Source organism: Saccopteryx bilineata, chromosome 1 (genome assembly GCF_036850765.1).
Source record: "Saccopteryx bilineata isolate mSacBil1 chromosome 1, mSacBil1_pri_phased_curated, whole genome shotgun sequence".
Taxonomy (NCBI): Eukaryota; Metazoa; Chordata; class Mammalia; order Chiroptera; family Emballonuridae; genus Saccopteryx; species Saccopteryx bilineata.
This window is the reverse complement of record NC_089490.1, coordinates 5,834,788-5,855,995: the sequence shown is the minus strand read 5'-3', so window position 1 is coordinate 5,855,995 and position 21,208 is coordinate 5,834,788. Positions and strand designations below refer to the sequence as shown.

Here is a 21,208-nt window from a genome sequence, read left to right as displayed (position 1 = left end):
CTGTCACAGACCCTGTGGGGAGAGGTTAATCCAGAAAACCCTCTGGACACTCTCCTGTTTTATATTCCAAGTCTCCCAGCAGCTTCCCTGGGGAGGACAAAGGGCAGCATGACCCTCAAGTTGGGCAAATTTAGAGGCTCCATCCCTGGGTCCCTGGAAGCAGAGTGAGAACCACCAGGCGGCCCTCTGAGGGCCAAGACAGGAGAGCAGGACAGGAAGGGCAGGCACCTCGCTCAGTGATAGCCCGTCCCCTGGCCCCCCCACCCCAAGGCTTTCCCTGGCCCTCACCCCAGGGCTTTCCCCGGCCCTCACCCTGAAACTCTCTCCAGCCTTCGTCCACCACGCGCCAGGGTGTGCCCGGTTCCTGGGACTCTCCCCTGTATTCCCCACCCCACCCCACCCCCCGTTCCTGCCTCTCCAGGGCTGGGGCTCCCCCAGCCGGACTCCCTCGGTGCCTCTGCCAACCCTGGGCTCCTCCACCATCAGACTCTCACTCCCAGCCTGTCCCCAACCTGCCAGGACCCTCAGACCCTGTTTTCACAACACCCCCCACTCTATTTTCACTTCTGCCTTTTCCTCCTCCCCCTGGCCTGCCCCCTCCCACCTTCACAGGTCCTGCCGCATCCTCCTCCTCGAGTCCTTTCTGCCCCCATCCTAACGCTGTCCCACCCCTGCCCTCTGAGGGGTCCCTGGGCTGCCCCGGGCCTCCTTCCACTCCCTGACTCAGGATTTTCCTTGAGAAGCCCCCGTGACGGAGAGAAAAGGGGGCCAGGGGAGAGGAGACCCCTGGTTCCGGCGCTGTGCACGTGCACAGGGACCTTGAGCAAGTTACTTTTTCTCTCGTCCCGTTGCCGCCCCGCCCCGCCCCCCAGCCAGGTGTGACCCCCATCGGCCCACAGCGCCTTCGAGCCTGGATACACTTCTTGCTGCTTCGGAGCCCGGGCTTCTCGGAGCTTCCACAGGGTTTGAGCCTCCCCCGTGACTCACAGCGTCCCCATCTCTCTGCACCAGAAACGAGGACCCCATCCCTCCACGGGCCGACGCCTCCCCGCCCCGCTGCTGTGTTAGGGTCGGGGATAGTGCACTTTGACGCGCTGTACTTCTTGTTGTGTGGCTTTCGGGGTAAGTGAGGTGAAGGGGAAAATAATAACTTGAAGCAATTTAGACCAATCTGCTTTTATTTATGTCAGTATGAGAGTGAACCCTACATAGCATGAGACCCTCCCCTAAGAGGGGCACAGGTGAGAGGGGTTGGGGAGCTGTACAGGTCAGTCATTGGTCTCAGAAGTCGCGTAGTCCCTAGTTCTGTGACCTTGAACTGGTTAATTTACCTCCCCAAAGGGAAGAGCATGCTATCACAGGGTCCAGCACACAGTAGGGGCTAGCCCGTCTTGAGGAAGCCCCTGTCGCTAGTCAACCAGTCCTAACGAGGGAGAAGACAGACAGGAAATCAGTGAAGAAAATAGAGTCTAGTTGTGGTGTGCTGGGGAGAAATCTGATGGGCAGTGATGGGGTAGGAAGGGGTGCCTCTTTAGACAGAGTGGCCAGGGAAGTCCTTGTTGGAAAGGTAAGTTTATTTATTTATTTTTATAGGGACAGAGAGAGAGTCAGAGAGAGGGATAGATAGGGACAGACAGACAGGAACGGAGAGAGATGAGAAGCATCAATCATCAGTTTTTCATTGGGACTCCTTAGTTGTTCATTGATTGTTTTTTCTCATATGTGCCTTGACCGTGGGCCTTCAGCAGACCAGTAACCCCTTGCTTGAGCCAGCGACCTTGGGTCCAAGCTGGTGAGCTTTTTTTGGCTCAAGCCAGATGAGCCCGCGCTCAAGCTGGCAACCTCGGGGTCTCGAACCTGGGTCCTTCCACATCCCAGTCTGACGCTCTATTCACTGCGCCACCACCTGGTCAGGCGGAAAGGTAAGTTTATTCCTTGAGAAGAAACCAACTCTGTAAAATCCCAGGGGAGAGGGACCTTGGGCTAGCACAGGAAAAGGCCAGAGGGGGGCTTGTTTTAAGAAACAGATGTTTCTGGCATGTAGTGATTAAAGTGGAGAGTGGTGTGAAATAAGGGGGCGGGGAGAGGACCTTGAACTTCCTGGTAGAGTTTTGATTTTATTTCAAGTGGACGTGGAGCTGTTGGAGGGTGTTATCCAGGAGTGTGTTCTAATCACTGGTGATAGTTTTAAAAACACCATCTGCCTGCTTTTTGGAGAACAGAATGGTGGAGAGGGGAGGAGGGGGGCGGGGAGCCCAGAGCCCAGAGAGAAGCGGATGCAGTCATGTTTGTGGCCTGGACTCCAGCTGAAGCTCTGGGATGGAGAGCAGGGTCAGTTTGCTGTCTCTGGCTTCTTCCTTGGAGGACTCTTAGTCAGGACCCCCCGTTGTTCATGGTAATTAGTCACTGTTCTCTCCCGTCTGCATGGGGAACGCTCTGCCCCTGCAGGATGGCAGAGGAGGGCATCACTTCACTTCCTCTCCCATCAGAGGCCAGTGCTCCTGTGGTCTTCTGGTCTGGAGCTAGTGGAGTTTCTGCAATTTTAGAGGTGATTGGATGGGCTTTCAAGAGGCTGACAGAGGGTTGGCCTGTGGGGGCGCAGTGGATAAGGCATCAACCTGGAGGCTGGGGTTGCCGGTTTGAAACCCTGGGCTTGCAGGGTCAAGGCACATGTGACAACCAGCAAGCAGTGAACAACTAACTGAAGCAACTGTGACTTGACACTTCTTGTGCCACCTCCCCCCCTAAAATCAATTAAAAACGCTTTGAAATAAGTCTTGGAGAGAGGCTTCCGGCAGACGAGGTAGGACCAGTCTCAGTTGTAGTAGCTGCCGGAAGCAGTCTAACTCCGTGAGTTGGCCTGAGGACAGGAGCTTCTGCCCTTTTCAGCATCCTCTGGGGAAAAGGGTCTTATCTGCTTACTGGGATGGCGCTGCGAAGAGTGACCACCACCACATGCCTCTCAGGCACTTACTGACTTGATACTGTGCTGAGAGCAACCCCCCAGGGACTCAGGGTTGGAAGTATGTAGTTTTGTTTAGAGTTTGTGTGTGTGTGTGTGTGTGTGTGTGAGAGAGAGAGAGAGAGAGAGAGAGAAGAGGAGGAGAGGGAGGGCAGAAGGGTGGAAACACATCAGTCAGTGCTGAAACCTGAGTGTGTACTTGGAGCCAAGGCTGAGGAGGAGAAGCTTCCCGTCGGGCAGTGAGGACAGAGGAGGCAGCAGGAGGAGCAGATGTGAGGTGAGTCAGCGCGGAGTCTGGGAGCTGTGTGAGTGGCAGGACAGCAGAGGGTGACACAGGACTGGCCTGTCGCTGTTAGACCCTGACCTGGACACGGTGAGGAACCGCCGGCTGTCTCAAAGCAGGAGAGACAGGTGAGCTTGCACGTTGGAAGGACACTCCAGCAGCAGCAGGAAGGCAGTGCAGACGGACCAGGCAGGGACTGGGCAGGGATCCAGGAGCAGACGGGGGTGGAGTCTCAGGGATGGGGGGGTGTGCTGAGCTGTCTCACTAGCGGTGTGCACCTCGGGAGCTCACTCTGCACCCCAGACTCCCCCCCTGGAAATAGGGGTGCTGGTATCTCGTTTATTGGGTTAAATTATGTTATGCATGCAAAACTGTTAACACACGCCCATTCTACGGTAAGTGATCAGCAAAGGCTTGCCGTTGTCATTATTATACGGACACTTGTGATTATTCAAGTAGCAGCAAAGTGCCCGGTGTAGGAGCATGGAACAGAAGGTGAGAAGTGATACGCGTCAGACTTTTCTAACCTCTGAGCAGCACGAACGTTCACGGACGTCCTCGGGCCTCCTGACCCTCCAGAATGCAACCGGTTTATTGTAAAAATGTGTCAGGCAACATTGAAAAAGGCAAATGTATGTTCTTCTTGTTTCCATAGATTGGTTATCAAACAAACATGATTTTAGGTTAATAGAACTGGAACTAATTATTAATTTCATTAAAAAAAAAAAACACTCACCACTGAAAGGACTAAAGGGGAGTCAGAAGAGGCTGGTGGTAGATTAGAACTGGGGGCAGGTGAGGAGAGGGAGGAGCTGAGAGCAATTCTTAAGTTTATAGCTGGACAGTGGTTGGAGGGTGATGCCATTAACCAAGTTGGGGAACACTGAGGGGGGGCAGCACTTCCTAATGGTATCAGTTCTCTGAAGTTTGCAAAAGTCTTTTTTTCATGAGTCTCACAGCATCCACTGAGGACGTTAAGTTCCACGGGGCATAATGCGATCATGTTCATCACTGTCTCTAGCACCTAGCACAGGGGCTGACATGTGGTTAGTGCTCAGTAAGTATTTATTAAAGGAATGAAAACAAAAAAGACACAGAAGCTTCTCTGAGAATTCTCCCGTCCTCCTCTTAGTCACGTGGGCACTGGGTTTCTCCATCCAGAACTTCTTCCGAAGATCCCTGAGACGATGACAGACATGGCTTCCCTGTCTCCATGTTTCCCTCAACCCTCACGACAAGCCAGAAGAGGGAGGGAAAAGGGTGATTGTGCCCCATAACACAGGGCCACGGAGCTGGGACCCCACAGGGGACTTGTTCCAGTGGACAGCAAGTCCTGGTTCAAGGATGTGTTCTTGCTTCCTGGGGGAGAACTGAGGGCTGTGGGCACCTTTCCCGGGGGGGACTGTGATTTGTGGGCACCTTCCCCGGGGGGACTGAGGGCTGTGGGCACCTTTCACTCCCTTCATTCAAATGGACGTGGTCAGGGAACGGGGAGGACATGGGGTGGGGGGTGAGGCAGACTCCAGGGAGGACGCTCTCACCTGTTCAGGAAGTCTCTGCCGTCCTGGAGGGAGAAAGCACAGGGTCAGTGTGAGTCAGACCTCACGCCCTGCAGCAACACCGCTCTAGAGAGGGGACGCAGCCCCTTCCTTACGCAGCGGCGTTCTCGTGGATAAAACAGCAGACACAGCAGTGACAGAGCAGACAGGGCCGGTGGGGACAGAGAGGGCGGGGCCAGCGGGTCTGAGGGGGTGGCCCGTGGGCTCAGGTGTGGAGGACAGTGTGCAGGCCAGGGAGAGGACGGGCAGGTGGAGAGCCCTCGGCAAAGGCGGCAGGCCAGGTGGCAGTGGGCGGAAGGGCGTGGGTGGGATTTACATGGTGTTCCGTGCACAGCAGTAACCACCCACGGGTTTCAGGTGGGGGTGCCACACACCTCCGCTTCCATGTGGCTGTGACTACACATCTTCCCATGTCCAGGGTCCCCTTCTCCCTTTTAATAACAGGACCCAGCAAGAAATTGCACTCCCCAGGTTCCCTGGTAACCGGGGTCTGGACACGAGACCAAGCTGGTCAACAGGACATAGGAGGAGGCAATGACAACAATTTGGGGGTCATGTCCTTTAAAAAAGAAAGGAAATTGCCATCTGCTCCTCCCTCTCTTCTCTTGGCTGAATTCTGGACATGGTGATGGTCCTTGAGAGCCGGGCTGAGGGACGCCCGTGAACACGGCCCGTCTGGAGGCCGTGCTGGGGGCCAGCTGACAGTGAGAACAGCCTGCAGCCGCAGCGGCCGAGACAGAGAGCCACACGTGTCCACACAGACCCGCCCGCACAGCTGTGGACGGTCAAGGGCACTGTGGCCCCAGCTGGAGGAAGGACGGTGCTGTCATGTCTGTGTGGGGACAGGGTGGCCCAGGAAGGGTCCCTGTGGGATGCTGGTTATTTCCTTCTGTGAGTCTAGAGCCTCCGTGACGTCAGCATTACATTCTGCCTTCCTTTCGCTCACTCACAAATATTAATTAAGTGCTTCCTACATGCCCGGCTCCACTCTAGAAGCCTGGGGCACAGCAGTAAAACAAACAAGCAAGCAAAACAAAACAGTGCTGTGCAAACAACCTCATAGAGCCGACCTCGTGCAGGGGAAGCTGACAGCAAGCTCTCCATGTAACACACACACCGTTACAGGATCACGCGAGTGCTTGGGAACCAAATGGAATCTGCTGACGGTGGCTGCTGTGACAGTCCCCAAAAGTCTCGGAAAGAGGGGGCCCTGCAGTGGGCAGTTCAGAGCTCAGAGCCACACCCACTCGGCCAGGAAGCCACTGCCCAGAGACGGGGGAGTTTCTGGCAAATCGTTCTGATCTGTCCCCTCAACACAAGCCAGCCGCAGCCGCTTGAGGACGGGTAACAGCCGAGGCAGAGCGTGGAGTCTGCAGAGACGGGCGCTGTACAAGGGCCGACCCACGGACGCTGAGCCCTCTATGGGATGAAGGTGGCGAGTGGCCCGAAGCTGGATGCAGGGACCCTTCTCTCACAGGACACAGAGGGGAGCCTGGGCAGTCCCAGGCCACCTGCGGCCACACTCCTGGGGCTGCTGTCCAGTGGGCACACGGCTGGGGACTGCCCAGGAGCAGTCAGGAAGGGGCTTTTCAGGGGCAAGGACGATGACCAACAGACGGAGAGGCAGACGAGTGAGCAGCGCCCAATCGGCAAGTTCTGTCTGTCCATCCAGGGCTGGCCTGGAAGATGGCCGTGTCTCTTATGGCCGCTCGTATCTCTGTCCTCTTTAACACCGTCGTGAAATCCCCATGCCGAAGAGCTCCCTTTCCTTTCCCCGCCCTTTGTCTAAACGTCCGTGATGACATCTCTTGTCCTGCTGCTCCCCTCTCGCTGGAGTTCGCTACCCGATTGTAGATCGAGCCCCTATCTCATTAGGACCTCATTCTTCCTGTCCAGGGACAGTCCACTCACCTCCGGGAAAACATTACTGACAGTGAAGGAGCTGGTGGTCCGGTTCCTCTGCAGCAGAACCGGAACCCACACGGACAGAACCCACCGCTACAACATTTCCTGTGCTGGTTTCTAAGGCGACACTCAGCCCTCCCTTTCCCCCCACCCGCCCCCAGGGACGTCCGTCTTCCGTCTTAAGGCACAGACGGCTGGGCCTCTACCAGCCACGGAGCTCCTTGGGGTGAAGCGGTGAGAGGCTCCCCTCGGGGCGCACACACCTGCACGTCTGCTCCGCCCACACCACGCCATGTCCCCCTGCTCTGGCAAACATGGTAGACGAGGAGGAGGGGCGGCAGCAAGTGGCCCCGTCAGAACCTGGAGAGACGTTCAGGGAACAGAATGACACCTGGAGGCTGGACGGAGCCAGAGACACACACTGGACACAACGAGAGCAAAGGACGCAGCAGAGAGAGCCCTGGGGGTGAGGACAGCGGGGGCGGGGCTCTGACGGACACCTGACCCCCCCCCCCACGGCCTGGGACAGCCCCCTCCCCTCTCTGGCCCTCAGCGAGTCCATCAGCACGGGGGCTGCACTGGGGGGGGGGTTCTAAAAATCCCTGCTAGTCCTGAGTCCTGACTCCCAGTCACAGGGACAGAGCACAGGCTGGAGCCACCTGTCTGTGAGGTCTGTGCCCTGTCACGTCCCGGGTGCCACCTGTCTGTGAGGTCTGTGCCCTGTCACGTCCCAGGTGCCACCTGTCTGTGAGGTCTGTGCCCTGTCACGTCCCGGGTGCCACCTGTCTGTGAGGTCTGTGCCCTGTCACGTCCCGGGTGCCACCTGTCTGAGGTCTGTGCCCTGTCACGTCCCGGGTGCCACCTGTCTGTGAGGTCTGTGCCCTGTCACGTCCCGGGTGCCACCTGTCTGTGAGGTCTGTGTCCTGTCACGTCCCGGGAGCCACCTGTCTGTGAGGTCTGTGCCCTGTCACGTCCCGGGTGCCACCTGTCTGTGAGGTCTGTGCCCTGTCACGTCCCGGGTGCCACCTGTCTGAGGTCTGTGCCCTGTCACGTCCCGGGTGCCACCTGTCTGTGAGGTCTGTGCCCTGTCACGTCCCGGGTGCCACCTGTCTGTGAGGTCTGTGCCCTGTCACGTCCCGGGTGCCACCTGTCTGTGAGGTCTGTGCCCTGTCACGTCCCGGGTGCCACCTGTCTGTGAGGTCTGCGTCCTGCCACGTCCCGGGTGCCACCTGTCTGTGAGGTCTGTGCTCTGCCACGGGCCTGGGGCAGTGTTTCTGCTGCTGACAGGCAGGCCCAGCCCCCCACACCCTGCAGGTGGGGAGACCATCTGTGGGCCTTCCCCTGCCCCCCCCCCCCCGAGAGCAGGAAGACTGAGCACGCCCCTCCACTCCATGGGCTGCGAGCCCTTCTCAGCTGGGGGGGGGGGACTTCTCTGGGGGGAGGGCTCTGCAGGGCAGAGCTGTGCTGCATTGCAACTTAGCAACCTGTTCTCCGGTCCGAGACATTCCCTCCTCCCAGAGACGGCCTCACCCACCCTGACCCTCGGGGATCCCCCCCTAGGCCACCCCCACCTCTAGAGCAACTTCACCCCCAGGACCACGGACAGCGTCCACGGACGGCTCTCTGCCGGAGCCTGGTCAGGAGGCAGGCTCGTGATGGTCGGGACCAGGGAGGAAGACAGTCCTGAAAATACTAGTAACTCTCCCTTCCACTCTCATATCCTTAAACATTTTTTGTAGAAAAACTACTTTGTTGTTGTTGTTGTTAGCAAGAGAGGGGGGAGGAGAGACAGGAAGGGAGAGATGAGAAGCATCAACTCTTCTTGGTGGCACCTTAGTTGTTCATTGATTGCTTTCTCATATGTGCCTTGACCAGGGGGCTACAGCAGAGCGAGTCACCCCTTGCTCAAGCCAGCGACCTTGGGCTCAAGTCAGAGACCTTTGGGCTCAAGACAATAAACTCAGGGTCATGTCTATGATCCCACACTCAAACTGGATGAGCCCTCACTCAAGCCAGGGACCTCGGGGTTTGAACCTGGGACCTCAGCTCCCCAGGTCGATGCTCTGTCCACCGGGCCACCGCCTGGTCAGGCAGAACGTTTCTTTATTGAAGTGTCAGCAGCCCAGTCATCTCATCTGATGTCCAAGTCACCACTGGGACAGGAGCTTGGGGGCAGGATGATCAGCCCCATTGTTTCAGAGGAGGAAACCGAGGTCCCCAGCGGGAGTGGCTCCCCAGGGGACCTACGCCCTGGTGCCCAGGTTCCCTGCCCACCGGGGGAAGAGGTCTCACCTGCATGAGCTCGGCAGCCGGCTGCTGTGCTCTGCCCTCCAGCTCGGAGATGAGGAGCGTCAGCCGGGCGAGCTCCCTGCCGCCCCGGGCCTGGTCCTCCTCCCTGCCCTCCGCCAACTCCTGCTCCAGCCTGGTCAGCTGGTCCAGCAGCCGCTGCTCCCGCTCCCGCAGGAACTGGTGGCCCTGCTCGAACTCGGCCACGATGGCTGCCTCTCCTCCTGGAGCTTCCTCTGCAAGGGCGAGAAGGGAGAGGGGTGATGCTGCCGCCGGGGGCTGGAAACCCCTGGGATCTGGTGTGAGCGGCGCTCCAGAAGGATCCTTCCGCCCGGGGCTGGAACCCCCTGGGATCTGGTGTGAGCGGCGCTCCAGAAGGATCCTTCCGCCCGGGGCTGGAACCCCCCAGGATCTGGTGTGAGCGGTGCTCCCGACGGATCCTTCCGCCCTAGCGGCCGCCACTCATGAATTCTAGTGTTCCGGCTGGGGAGGGGGGCGGAGGGTAAAGGGGCTTTCCAGCATGCCTGGGCCAACCTCTTCTCCTCAAAGAAGAGTCGGGGAGGCCCTGGCTGGTGGGCTCAGTGGTAGACCGTCAGCCTGGTGTGTGGAAGTCCTGGGTTCAATTCCCAGGCAGACTGTCTCTCCCTGTTTCCAGCTTCAGAAAGATGGAAAAAAAAAACAATTCCCAGGCAGGGCACACAGGAGGAGCGCCCATCTGCTTCTCCACCCCTCCCCCTCTCCTTCCTCTCTGTCTCTCTCTTCCCCTCCTGCAGCTAAGGCTCCACTGGAGCAAAGATGGCCCGGGCACTGAGGATGGCTCTGTGACCTCTGCCTCAGGCGCTAGAATGGCTCTGGTTGCAACAAAGCAACGCCCCAGATGGACAGAGCATCCCCTCTAGGTGGCCATGCCGGGTGGATCCCGGTCGGGCGCATGTGGGAGTCTGACTGCTGCCTCACTTCTAACTTCAAAAGAATACACACACACAAAAATCATGTATTTAAAAAAAAAAAAAGCAGAGTCAGTGAACCAGTCCAGTTCACTCAGCCATCACAGGACTGGAACCCTGACTCTGACGGGTCGGCCCATTAGCTGTTCTGGGGACACCAGTGTGTCCCGGGCCCTTTGAGGAACTCTGTAAGCCAACACTCTCCCCTCCTGACACCGATCTCTGCATGTCACCTCTTCTAGCAGCTTTCTTGGGTCGTCTCATCCAGGCCTGACCGTCTCTTCAGTACAGCACTACTGGTATAAAGTGTCTGTGTGAACCCACCCGGCCACGCAGGCCTGTCCTGTGCCCTCAGCGAGACTGTGACCTCCCCTGCCTGGGAATTTGACTGAAAACTCTAGGCTGGGGATCTGGTCAGTGTCCTCGGTGCCCTGCTGGACATTGGGCTGGTGGTGTCCACACACTGAAGCCTGGAGGTGCTCCTTGAACTCTCTCCCTCTCCCGGGGCCCAACTGCCCATGGGGGGGCCTGACCCCAACGCCCCGCAACACCCACTCCCCACAGAGGACAGGAACCCGCTCCCCTGCATTTCCGGAAGCACACGGGGACACCTGTCCCCGCGACCAGCAGCTCTGGGGGGGGGGCCTGGCCATGCGCCTCCTCTGCCCACCCCTCCCTGCCTCCGCAGCTCCTGCACCCCAGGAATCACTTCTTGCCCCCCTCTGTGACAGGAAGGGCGCAGCCAGGGCCCCCTCAGAGCCCCACACCCTGGATCCTCTTTCAGAACCGGGGCAGCTGCATCAGGTGACGCCTAGGAAACCCACTCCCTGCTCAGACCAGGACACGGGCCAGCGCCCAGAGCCCGGGGGGCCAGCGCAGGCCTGCCCACTGCTCCTCCCAAGCTCAGGAGCTCCAGCTGCGAGGCCCACGGCCTCAGGCGTCCCCTCCGCAGCCTCACTTACCAGCGCGGCGGTGGCCTCAGCTGCTCCCTTCGCCCGACAGCCCTGAACTTTGTCTCTGTCTCTCCTTAGAGCACTCAGGTGGTTCAGAATTTTTTCCTGTAGAAAGACAAGCAGTGGGGACAGGTGGATGCCCTGGGCTAGGGCAGCAGCAGGTGGACTCAGGCCGAGGAGTCCCTGGCCAGCAAGAAGCCTTCAGCGGGTCCTCGGCCGGGCCTGTCCTCCACCATCCAGGTGGGCGCAGAGGAGGGCGCGGCTGGCACCGTCCGGGGTGGGCTGGAGGGCTTACCCTGTGGGGCTGCGCGGCCTTCTCCAGCAGGACGGCCTCATGGGACTTGTGCTCCCGGGACTCCCTGCAGAGCACGCAGAGCAGCTGCCCGTCCTCCTCGCAGTAATAGTGCAGCTTCTCCCGGTGCCGCGGGCACAGCCGCACGCCACGCTGCTCCTCCCGGGCCGCCCGCTCCGGTGTCCCGCCCCTGTCCACCTTCAGCCGCTGGATGCTCTCCACCAGGCTGGCCAGCTGCCACACGGGGCGGACGTTCTCCTTCTGAAAAGGCTTCTTGCAGAGGGGACAGAGGGGGCAGCCTGCGGCGACGGGGGGGACGTCGGCCGCGCAGCAGCGGCAGAAGACGTGGCCGCAGTCGACGGTCACGGGGTCCCGCAGGTGATCGAGGCAGATGGAGCAGGTCACCTCCTCCCCCAGGCTGCGCAGTGGTGCCGACGTGGCCATGTGGCCATGGCGTCCTTAGTCCTGAGGTCAGGGGCGTCTGCTCACTGGTGGGGGGGCCTCTGCTCCTTGGAGACCAGACACGGAGTCAAGAGCGCACCGGCAGAGGGCAGAGGTGACAGCCTCAGGTGGGGCCGCCAGCCCCGGCCACCCAGAGGCACACGGGGTGACAGCCAGGCTCACAGAAGAGCAGAGCGAGAGCACCCACTGACCATCCAGCCCAACCTCTCCCTTGACAGGCAAGGACTCAGGCCCAGAGAGGGGAGCTTGGCAGAGCGGCGAGCAGAGCTCCCGAGCCCGAGCCGTGGGGCCGGGGAAGCACTCCTTCCATCAGCTGACGCACCGGCTACTAGAACAAGACACCCGGGGCTCCCTGCCGGGACACTGTCCTCGTGAGCACACATCCTACAGCTCTGCTGCTTCCCACGAGCCCCACCCCCGACAGTCAGGAGACCCCTTCTGTTTGCTCCTCCGGAGTTGCAGAGACTAAGAGCATGGGGGTTCTTGACCAAGACGCAGCGACAGGGTGAGCCCTGTATAAACCTTCACAGACGGGCTGCGCTGTGGTGTGGGTTTGGTTCACGTTCACTGGACCGCCTGTGGGCAGAGCACAAGCCGGCCACACCGGGGTCTCTCCCAGCTGGGACTCCCCCTGCGGCGGGCCTGGCTGCCCTGCTGGCCTCACTGAGCTCCCCGTGGGGACAGGACAGATGCTCAGCCGCCATGATGGCCATGTGCTGAGGGCTTGACCCCGGAGGAAGCACAGGAGCTGAGCAGAGAGGACTGGGGTCCCTCCGCCTTTGCAGCCCCGCCCACTTCCTGCGCGGACAACACCCGCCTCCCGCTCCTGATTCTGGGCGACAGTGCAGAACTCTTGGAAGCACCCTGGGCCTTAGTTTATCCATCCATGAAACGGGGAGGGGCACCCGCAGGGTTTCCTGAGTGGGCTGAGTAAAAGAATTAGGTTGAACTTACCGAGCGTCAGCACGGGACACAGAAAGGAATCTCGGAGAGAACCCAGGACCCGGGGACCCCACACCCAGTAACCGGGGCCCCCGCACCCAGGAGCGTTCAAAGCACCAGACGCAAGGGCATTGATCTCAAGTCGCAGCGAGAGAGGAAGCGAGGGAGAACCAGCCACGGTGACACGGGGTCCTCGAGGGGCGGGGCCAGGCCGGCACGCAGGCCACCGCGAGGCTGGCGCGGAGCCACGCAGACACGGTAAGTCAGCACTGGACAGACTGAGCCCGGCAGGGCCCCGCGCAACAGCTCAGCGCCTTCGTTTCTTCCACCCCAGTGACGGCAATGAGCTAGAAATGACCCCACCCGCTGAGACCCAGAGGAAAAACAAAGCAGGAACAGAACAATGTCTCCTTCCTGAGGATCTCACAAGTGATACTATGTAGTGAAAGAACCGCACAAATGGAAGGGACCCTGCAGCTGCAAACAGAGTCCACTGGACGCTGGGATGGAGTCAGAGCACCGTGGCTTTAAGACACAATGAGACCCTGGCCGGGAGCTCAGCTGGTTAGGGCGTCATCCCCATGGGCCAAGGTTTCCAGTTTGATCCCGGGTCAGGACACCTACGAGAACCCACCCGTGAATGCATGAATAAGTGGAACAACAAGTCTGTTTCCCTCTCTCCCTTCCTTCCCCCTCTCGCTCTCTAAAAATCAATCAATACATTTAAACAGAAATCAAATAAAATAAGCAATTTCTCCTAGAAGTGAACTTCTGTGAGGTGCATCTCACAAACCCAGTGAGGACAGAACTCAGGCAACAAGAGAGTGATCTGGGCCTGGACACTGGAGAGGTGGCCACACCCCTGCGGACACGACCACACCAATGGCCTGGACCCCCCAGACTTCACCATCATGGCTGTGCTGTGGTTACCGGCCGGCCACCAGGCAGTCTCAGGAGACGCCAGTTCTGTGGACAGAGCATTGCTGAGGCCCACAGGGGTCACTGTTCTATTCCCCCCCCGCCCCCCCCCCCAAAGGGCAGAACGTCAGTGGTGCTCTGAAGCTCAGTGCGGCCGTGCAAACCCCCAGGACCAGGCCGAGGCTCACTCTGACCAGTGGCAGTCCGCACTGTGCTCAAAGGGGCATAGAGGCTGCAGCCACCAGGGAGGCAGATGGGACCAGGCTTTCAAGTGTCACTGAGGCCCCTGGTCAGTGGCAGAACGACGACCTGGTGTGTGGACGTCCTGGGTTCGATTCCCAGTCAGGGCACACAGGAGAAGCAACCATCTGCTTCTCTCCCCTCTCCCTTCTCTCTATCTCTCTCTCCCCCTCCTACAGCCCATGGCTTGATCGATTTGAGTGCATTGGCTCTGGGCGCTGAGGATGGCTTTGTGGAACCTCTGCCTCAGGTGCTAAAAATAGCTCAGTTGAGAGCATTGGCCCCAAGTGGGTAAAGCATTAGCCCCAGATAGGAATTGCCAGGTAAATCCAGTTGGGGCACATGTGGGTGTCTGTCTCTGTATCTCCCTACTTCTCAATTAAAATAAAAAAATTAAAAAAAAAATAGCCTGACCAGGCTGTGGCGCAGTGGATAGAGCATCGGACTAGGATGCAGAGGACCCAGGCGAGACCCCGAGGTCACCAGCCTGGACCCAAGGTCGCTGGCGCGAGTAAAGGGTTACTTGGTCTGCTGAAGGCCTGCCGTCAAGGCACATGTGAAAAAGTAATCAATGAACAACTAAGGTGTTGCAATGAAAAACTGATGATTGATGCCTCTCATCTCTCCATTCCTGTCTGTATCCCTCTCTCTGACAGATAAATAAAGTGTCCCGGAGGGTTTTACATAGAAGGTGGCACAATTCATCCGACAGGTTACTGGTTGTTCATTGACCGCTTTCTCATACGTGCCCTGACAGGGGGCTCAAGCCAGGTCCACAGGGACATGTCTATGAGCCCACGCACAAGCCTGTGACCCTGGGGTTTTCAACCTCAGTCCTCAGAGTCCTGGGCCAACACTGGATCCCCCGCGCTGCTGCCTGTCCCAGGCAGGTCCCAGCCTATTGAACACCAGCTTCTCCCAGACCTCAGAGACCGCACCTGCCTTATCCAGAACTAGATAGCCCGGCGGTCATATGAAATGACCGCTGTTCTAGATATTATAAATTGTAATTAAAAAGATTTGTGCAAAGGTGTCTGCTAATTCAAACTGAATTACCCAGGGCAGGTGGCGAGGACGCCCCTTTGCTTACTGCCCCATGGGGTTTCCCCCTTCTACTTGCTTAATTGCTTAAAGTAGAGTGCAATGAAGGAAACCACTGGCGGTACATTTCTTAAGAGCCACCACTAGCTCAATAAATAAAGGTGATTTAAATAATAAAATGTTAATTCACATGTCAAAGATCTCTTTGTACACATTTCTTGTATAGATCTTTCCATCATTTTTAAGCTCGCCTTGCAGAGGACCATCAATTATTTTTAATTTTACGTCCGTTCTTTCACGAACTCTTGAACAGGCAACATAAAGTTGACCGTGTCCAAATGCAGGCTCAGGTAAAAAAATGCCAACACGCTTAAGCGTTTGGCCCTGAGACTTATTGATGGTCATAGCAAAGGCAAGTTTTACAGGAAATTGTCTACGTCTCAATTGAAACGGCAACCCTGTTTGAGATGGAGCCAAATCAATTCTTGGAATGACATGTATTTCACCTTTAGAGGAGCCAGTCAAAGACTTAGCTATTATGACATTATTTTTCAATTGGAGAACCTCTAGTCTTGTACCATTGCAAAGACCCCTTCTGGTGTTAAGATTTCTTAACAGCATAATAATTGCTCCAATCTTTAACCTCAATTTGTGAGGTGGCATGCCAGAAGGCGGGACTATTTGAATGCCGTGGCAACTTCACCCCATTGGCTAGTACAGTTATGCAAGCAACCAATAAGCTATCGGCAACAAACAGACACTTAAGCCGCATACAATAAAGATGAGCGCAGTGCCCGCCCACGCGCGGGAAACTGGCTGAGGACGCGGCGACGCCCACTCATTAGGAGCCCAGGAACGCTGCCCCAGGGTCTGCGAGCAGTCTTAGCCAGTCAGTGCTCTTCTCTCCAGAAAGGCGACTTCGCCATAGGGCCCAGGCAGCGACCACCCACCGCGGAACCCCAGGCTGGGTTCCAGGAACCAGACAGAACCAGGAGACGTGCACAGGGCTGATCCGGTGCCCACGGCAGCCAGCGGTGAAAACTGCTCTCCCTCTCCTTCCGTTTCACACCTCCGTCTGCAGAGGGCTCCTTCTCCTCCTGGTTTTGAGCTCCAGAGGCGTCAGGGAATCCTACTGCCTTTGGGGAGAGGGGAGGAGACTGCCAACATCACGTCTGTGAGACTCAGTCACGCGACTGTGAGCCGATTTTGGGGGGGGGGTGTTCATTGTCATTGCTTGCTGACAACAGAGTTCGACTTCTGATGCAGCCATTTCTGATGGTTCCCCGTTTGGGACAATGACTGACACGCCACATTGCCGGACAGCAGACAGAGACAGCCTCCCCTGGACTAGCTCAGGCCAAACGGTCATTTCTAACGGGTCTGTACGCTGTACCCACGCACGTCCCCACCAGCAGGCAAGGAGCACTCACGCTGCACCCACACCTGGCACTGTCGGCACTCAAGTTTCTGCTGATCTAGTGGATGGAAATAGAACCCCACGGTGAGTGAGTGTGTGCGCGTGCAAAATGCTAAAAAAAAAAAGGAAAAGAAACCACCGAGAGAAGCCCAGTAACAGCCAACGGGATCCTCGCAGGGGCTGTGACCCAACTCAAGTGCTGTAATGTTTATCTTTGGGAAAAGGGGTTCGCCAGCTTCCCTTCTTCCAGTCCCTGTCTGGGGACCATGTGCTGCAGACAAAGCTCGCCCTCAGCTGGAGAGAGAAGCAGGACACTTAGCCTCACGGGCCCCCAGGCCACAGCACCTGCTTCAGGAATGAGAACATGACCCATGACCGCCCAGCCTGTCACCAGGACCCCCAGCTGGGGCACCAGAGGGAAAGACTCTTGTGGTCTCTAGAGAACAACTCAAGAGCTGATGTCACCTGGTGAGAAGCTGCTGGAGCCATTTTGCTAACCAGAGGGCTGGCCTGTTTTGAGAAGGAAGCCACCCCACAGATGAAGAAACCACGCCCACCATGTGACCCCCTGCATCAGGCTGTGCTGAAGCTATCTACCCCTGACCTTCTCCACCACATGGACCAACGACGCCCTTTGCTCATCCAACACAGCTTGTCTGTCATCTGGAGAAAAAATAAAACAGAAAAGGAAAGAAAAAGAATCCTTACTGATACATCAGAGGAAGTTATTGAAGATGACCAGGCTGAAATAGACAAGGACCGTAATGCAGAAAAATGAGCCTGTTTATCTAGACAAAGAAGGTCCTGTAACAACGTAGAGAATACCAGCATTTCTCTGGCCCTCACCTGAGGACGGCCCCCTGCCAGGCTGACGGATCCACACACGCTCTCAGCTACCATGGCCTCTCCCCACAGCTCCTAGAAATTCGGGGTGAGGAGGCTTCCAGCCCAGCTACATTCTAACCAAGCCTAACGTGAAGCGTTCTGGGGCAGGACCCAAACCCAGACTCCCACCGAGCCTCAGCCACTCTGCCGTGCAGCCTGCGGCTGGACTTCTGACCTTCCTGGGTCATCATGTCACCAAGAAGACACAGGAGTGGGAGGGAATTAATGACCCAGGCCATTCAGAGGCGTGAAATAGAAAAAATAATAATAAACCAAAACACTATATATATTCCTGACACAGAGCTCCCGAAACCCTGTCATTCCCGGGGTGGTGACGAGCACCAGGAGCAGCTCTGGTTCTAATGAGGTGACTCTGGTGACTCTGGTGACTGTCACCAGAAGCCCCAGCCAGGGTGGGGAGCTGGGAATTCTCAGCCCCATCTCCCACATTCGAGAGGGACAGGCCAGAATGGACTGACCGTGTATGGTGCCCGTATGAGGAAGCCTCCAGGTGGGTGGACACATCCTCACTGGGAGGGTGACACTCCCCAGTCCACAGGGACAGGAGCTCCTGGACTCAGGACCCCCCCACCCCCAGATCTCAGTCTCTATGTCCCTTCATCTTCCTGGTCATCTGAACCGTATCATGTCCTTCAGGAAACTGGTCAATGTTAAAAGCGTTGGGCTGAGTTTTTCCAGTACAACAGGACAAACAGAAATAAAGGTTCGGCAAGTCCGCCAGCGTATTTAATGTGTCACCTGAAGTCACTGCTGTTACTGAGACCAACCAGGCTCTGGGTCAGAGCGCCGACCCCAGACAGCAAGGTTACAGGTTCAACCCCAGGTCAGGGCACGTAGCAGACTCAACCAACGAATGCATCCGTGAGTCCATGTCTGTCTGTCTGTCTCTCTCTCTCCCTTCCCCCGCTCTCTAAAATCAATACTAAAAACAAAACAAAAAAAGAACAAACAGAACACAGCAAACACGGCTGAGCTTTGGGGTCAGGACTGCAGTGTTATTGTGCTAATGTTTCACCATCTGGCTGTCAGGCAGGAAAATGCCAACTTGTCAGATTTAATTTTCTTTCAAGGTCATAAATGGAGTCAGGGAACGAAACATCCCGGGTCAGGGAGATGGAGCTGCTCTTATCCGCTAGCTCCCTGGAGGAAGGAGGGGTCTAGGCCATCGGCGAGGGAGGTGACCATCTTTTCATCGACCTTGAGATCGCCAGTCATCACACTGAGTATCTCTGAAATCAGTGGTGTTCAATTTGGCGAAATATTTTTTTTTCCTACGAAAACAAAAAGTAACGGACGGTGCCTTCGACCTGGGGGGATGTGGCCTGTGTCCTGCAGAGGAGCTGCCAGTCCTCTGATGCCCGTTACTCTCCCGCTTCCGGTCTTACCCGCGGTCAGAGCTGCAGGGCAGGCGCATGGGCCCTACACGGTGGCCTTACTTACTTACCACCCAACCCGCAGGCCTGCTTCCCCTGCTCGCTGGATACAGAGAGGGGAGGACAGCCCCCCCTAAGGCCCCCAGGCCCCACCCCTTGTCCTTGGAGGGGCTCTTTTATCAGCTCCAGCTCACACCCCAAGGCCTGAATCAGATGTTGTGACCCTGGATCCGGGAGGTCCTTCCTTTGAGTAAGTTAATAAGTGGCAGAAAAGACAACTTTCCCACGTGAAATAATTCCAAATACTATATGATAGTTTTCCTGAAGTGGGGGAAATATATTCTCCACGCCTTAGGTGTGGACTGCACACAGTGGGACTATTTTCCAAAGAGCACAGTATGGGTGTATGTGTGGCAGGAAGTATTGGTCAAATAAGTTTGTAAATATGATGTATATGTTTGCTCGTGTATAGTATGCATTGGGTGTGGGGGACAGGCTGTAAGCAGGCAGGGTCCTTATAGCCTAAGGCTTAGTTTTAAGACTAAGCTTTTCCCACCCTTTTAATACTGAAATCTTCTAATACTAAGATCTTCTCAAAACTAAGCTTTTCCCCACACCTTTGACTGTTGCATGATGTGGGGTGGTGCACTCTTATGAGGAATCCCATTCATGCCTCAGATAAGTGGCTTTGTATCAGAGACTTCCTTATTTTGCATAGGTGAAGCTGCCAAGATGGCGGAGTGCTGAGGGAGAAGCCAGTTCGTGCAGAGAGAAGGAAGATGGGGAACAGAGGTGAATAAGGCTGGTGAGGTAGAAACCTTTGATTCTAGGAAACTCAGATAAGTCAGTGGCTTTGGGAGCCCTGAATGGAAAGGAAAATGTTTTCCCACTGTGTGTATTTCTCGCTCACCGAGTGCAAACTAGGATTAAAAGTAATGGCCCACCAGTTCTTGCCTCCACTGTTTCATTACTGTCTGAATCAAATGCAAACCTGCATGAGCCAGGTGGCTGTGATGGTGGCCATGGGTACTGGCTTTCCAGAGGGTTAATAGAGTAACTTTACAGAGAAACCTGACAATCGCTATCTCAGCCAGATCAGTGATCAAGATCAACATCAAGTCATCAATTATGCTGATCTTCTGTTGTACCCCCCCCCCCCAGCTCCCAGGATAGCATAGGATGAAAATGGTTATGTATCTGTGGGTCTTCCTCCCAATAACGCATGAGCGCCTTCTCAGGAGAAAACATTCAAATTCCAGCAGAGGGACAGACTACAATACACCTGACCAGAATCATACCCTCAAAACTGTCATGGTCATCCAAGACAAGGGCAGCCTGGGAAAGGGCCCAGACACGGGGAGTGTGAGGGGGCGAAGGGGTCCCGCGTGGGAGTTAAATGTGACACGGTACCCCAATGGGATCCCGGGACAGAAAACGCACTCACGTTTTAAAAAAACTAAAGAACACTTAACTGTTGTGGACTTTGGCCAAGAACAAACGTGCCCTCTGATGTTACATTGTTGATAAAAGGGGGAAAGGTTTCGGGTTATAGGGGAACCCTCTCCTCTCTGCACAGTGTTTCTGTACAACTAACACTGTGCTACAAAACACAGCCTAGGTTTTTTTGTGTTTTTTTTTTAAAAAAGCAGACTCTTTTAAACTTGGGGATACACTTGCAGGGATTACGGCTCTAGCTATACAGGTCCAGGGCCCGGGGTGGCCGCTGGACACGGCGTTTGCCCGGGAAGGCCGCTCCTCCCGCGGCGCGAGCACCGGGAGCACTGGGGGGCCCGGGGGCATCGGGAGCACCGGGGACACCCAGAGAACAGGGACTTTGAAGTCGGTCGGGCCCCTACCTGCTCCACAAGGACCTTCCCACACTCCCTCCGAAATCGAAACCAGGAAGAGAATCAGCAAGGAAAAGACTGATGCGTCCCAAGTACCCGTGACTGAACCGGTTTATTCGGACCAGAAAAAGGAGAATAGGAAAAAAAATTAAAGAAAAATAGGAAACGAAAGAAAAGATGACTTCGGTTACAATAAGGGGCTGGACATCGGCTGTGCTCCGAGCTACCGGGCCGCCGTGGACGCGCTTCCCGCCGCTCAAGCGGCGAGAAAAAACGGGTGTCTGCGCCCGGCGACTAGGGGCGCACGGAACCCGGGTGCACTGCCGGGCGCGGAGGGGCGCATGGAGCCGGGCGGGCAGCCGGCAACGAGGGACGCTCGGATCCCAACGCGCAGCCGGGCCGGGGTCGGCAGCAGGACCCTGGCTCGCACCCGACCGCGGGGACCTGGCGCGTGTGACGCTGCTTTCCTGCGTTTCTCCCCGGACGCCCCTACTCACCGGTGCCGAGCTCCGGGGCTGACGTCGCCCGCGTTCCGCGTCCCACGGCGCTCAGATCCCGGGAGCGACCCCCCGCCAGCACCGAGCACCGCAGCGCTTCCCCGCCGGGTAACCTCCCCGCCCTTCGCAGCCGTCGCCACTGAGATTTCGCCCCGACCAGCTCCGGGATTGGCTCCTGCCGAACTCCGCCTCCCAGTGGGAACCTCGGGCTCCTACACGTCACTGATCACGAGGCAATTCTCCGCGCCCCCGTGGGGCTGGGGCCGCAGGCTGGAGAAAAGGAAACTGAAATCGGGTTCGGGAGGGGCCGCAGTTGTGCGTGCGGTGGGCGCTGTGCGTCCCCGGGTGGAAGAGTCCAATGCTGAGCCATGACGAGAC

At 57.0% G+C, this 21,208-nt stretch overlaps 1 protein-coding gene across 1 annotated transcript; it reads right to left on the bottom strand.

Annotated features, from left to right (window-relative positions):
• Nucleotides 1–4,782: 4,782 nt before the first annotated feature.
• LOC136320960 (tripartite motif-containing protein 26-like) lies at nucleotides 4,783–20,963 on the bottom strand. The gene is given in 6 exon segments (XM_066254109.1): nucleotides 4,783–4,809; nucleotides 9,002–9,207; nucleotides 9,210–9,231; nucleotides 10,905–11,000; nucleotides 11,191–11,696; nucleotides 20,831–20,963. Coding segments are annotated over 5 exon segments (792 nt in total). The 5' UTR covers nucleotides 11,632–11,696; nucleotides 20,831–20,963.
• Nucleotides 20,964–21,208: the final 245 nt, after the last annotated feature.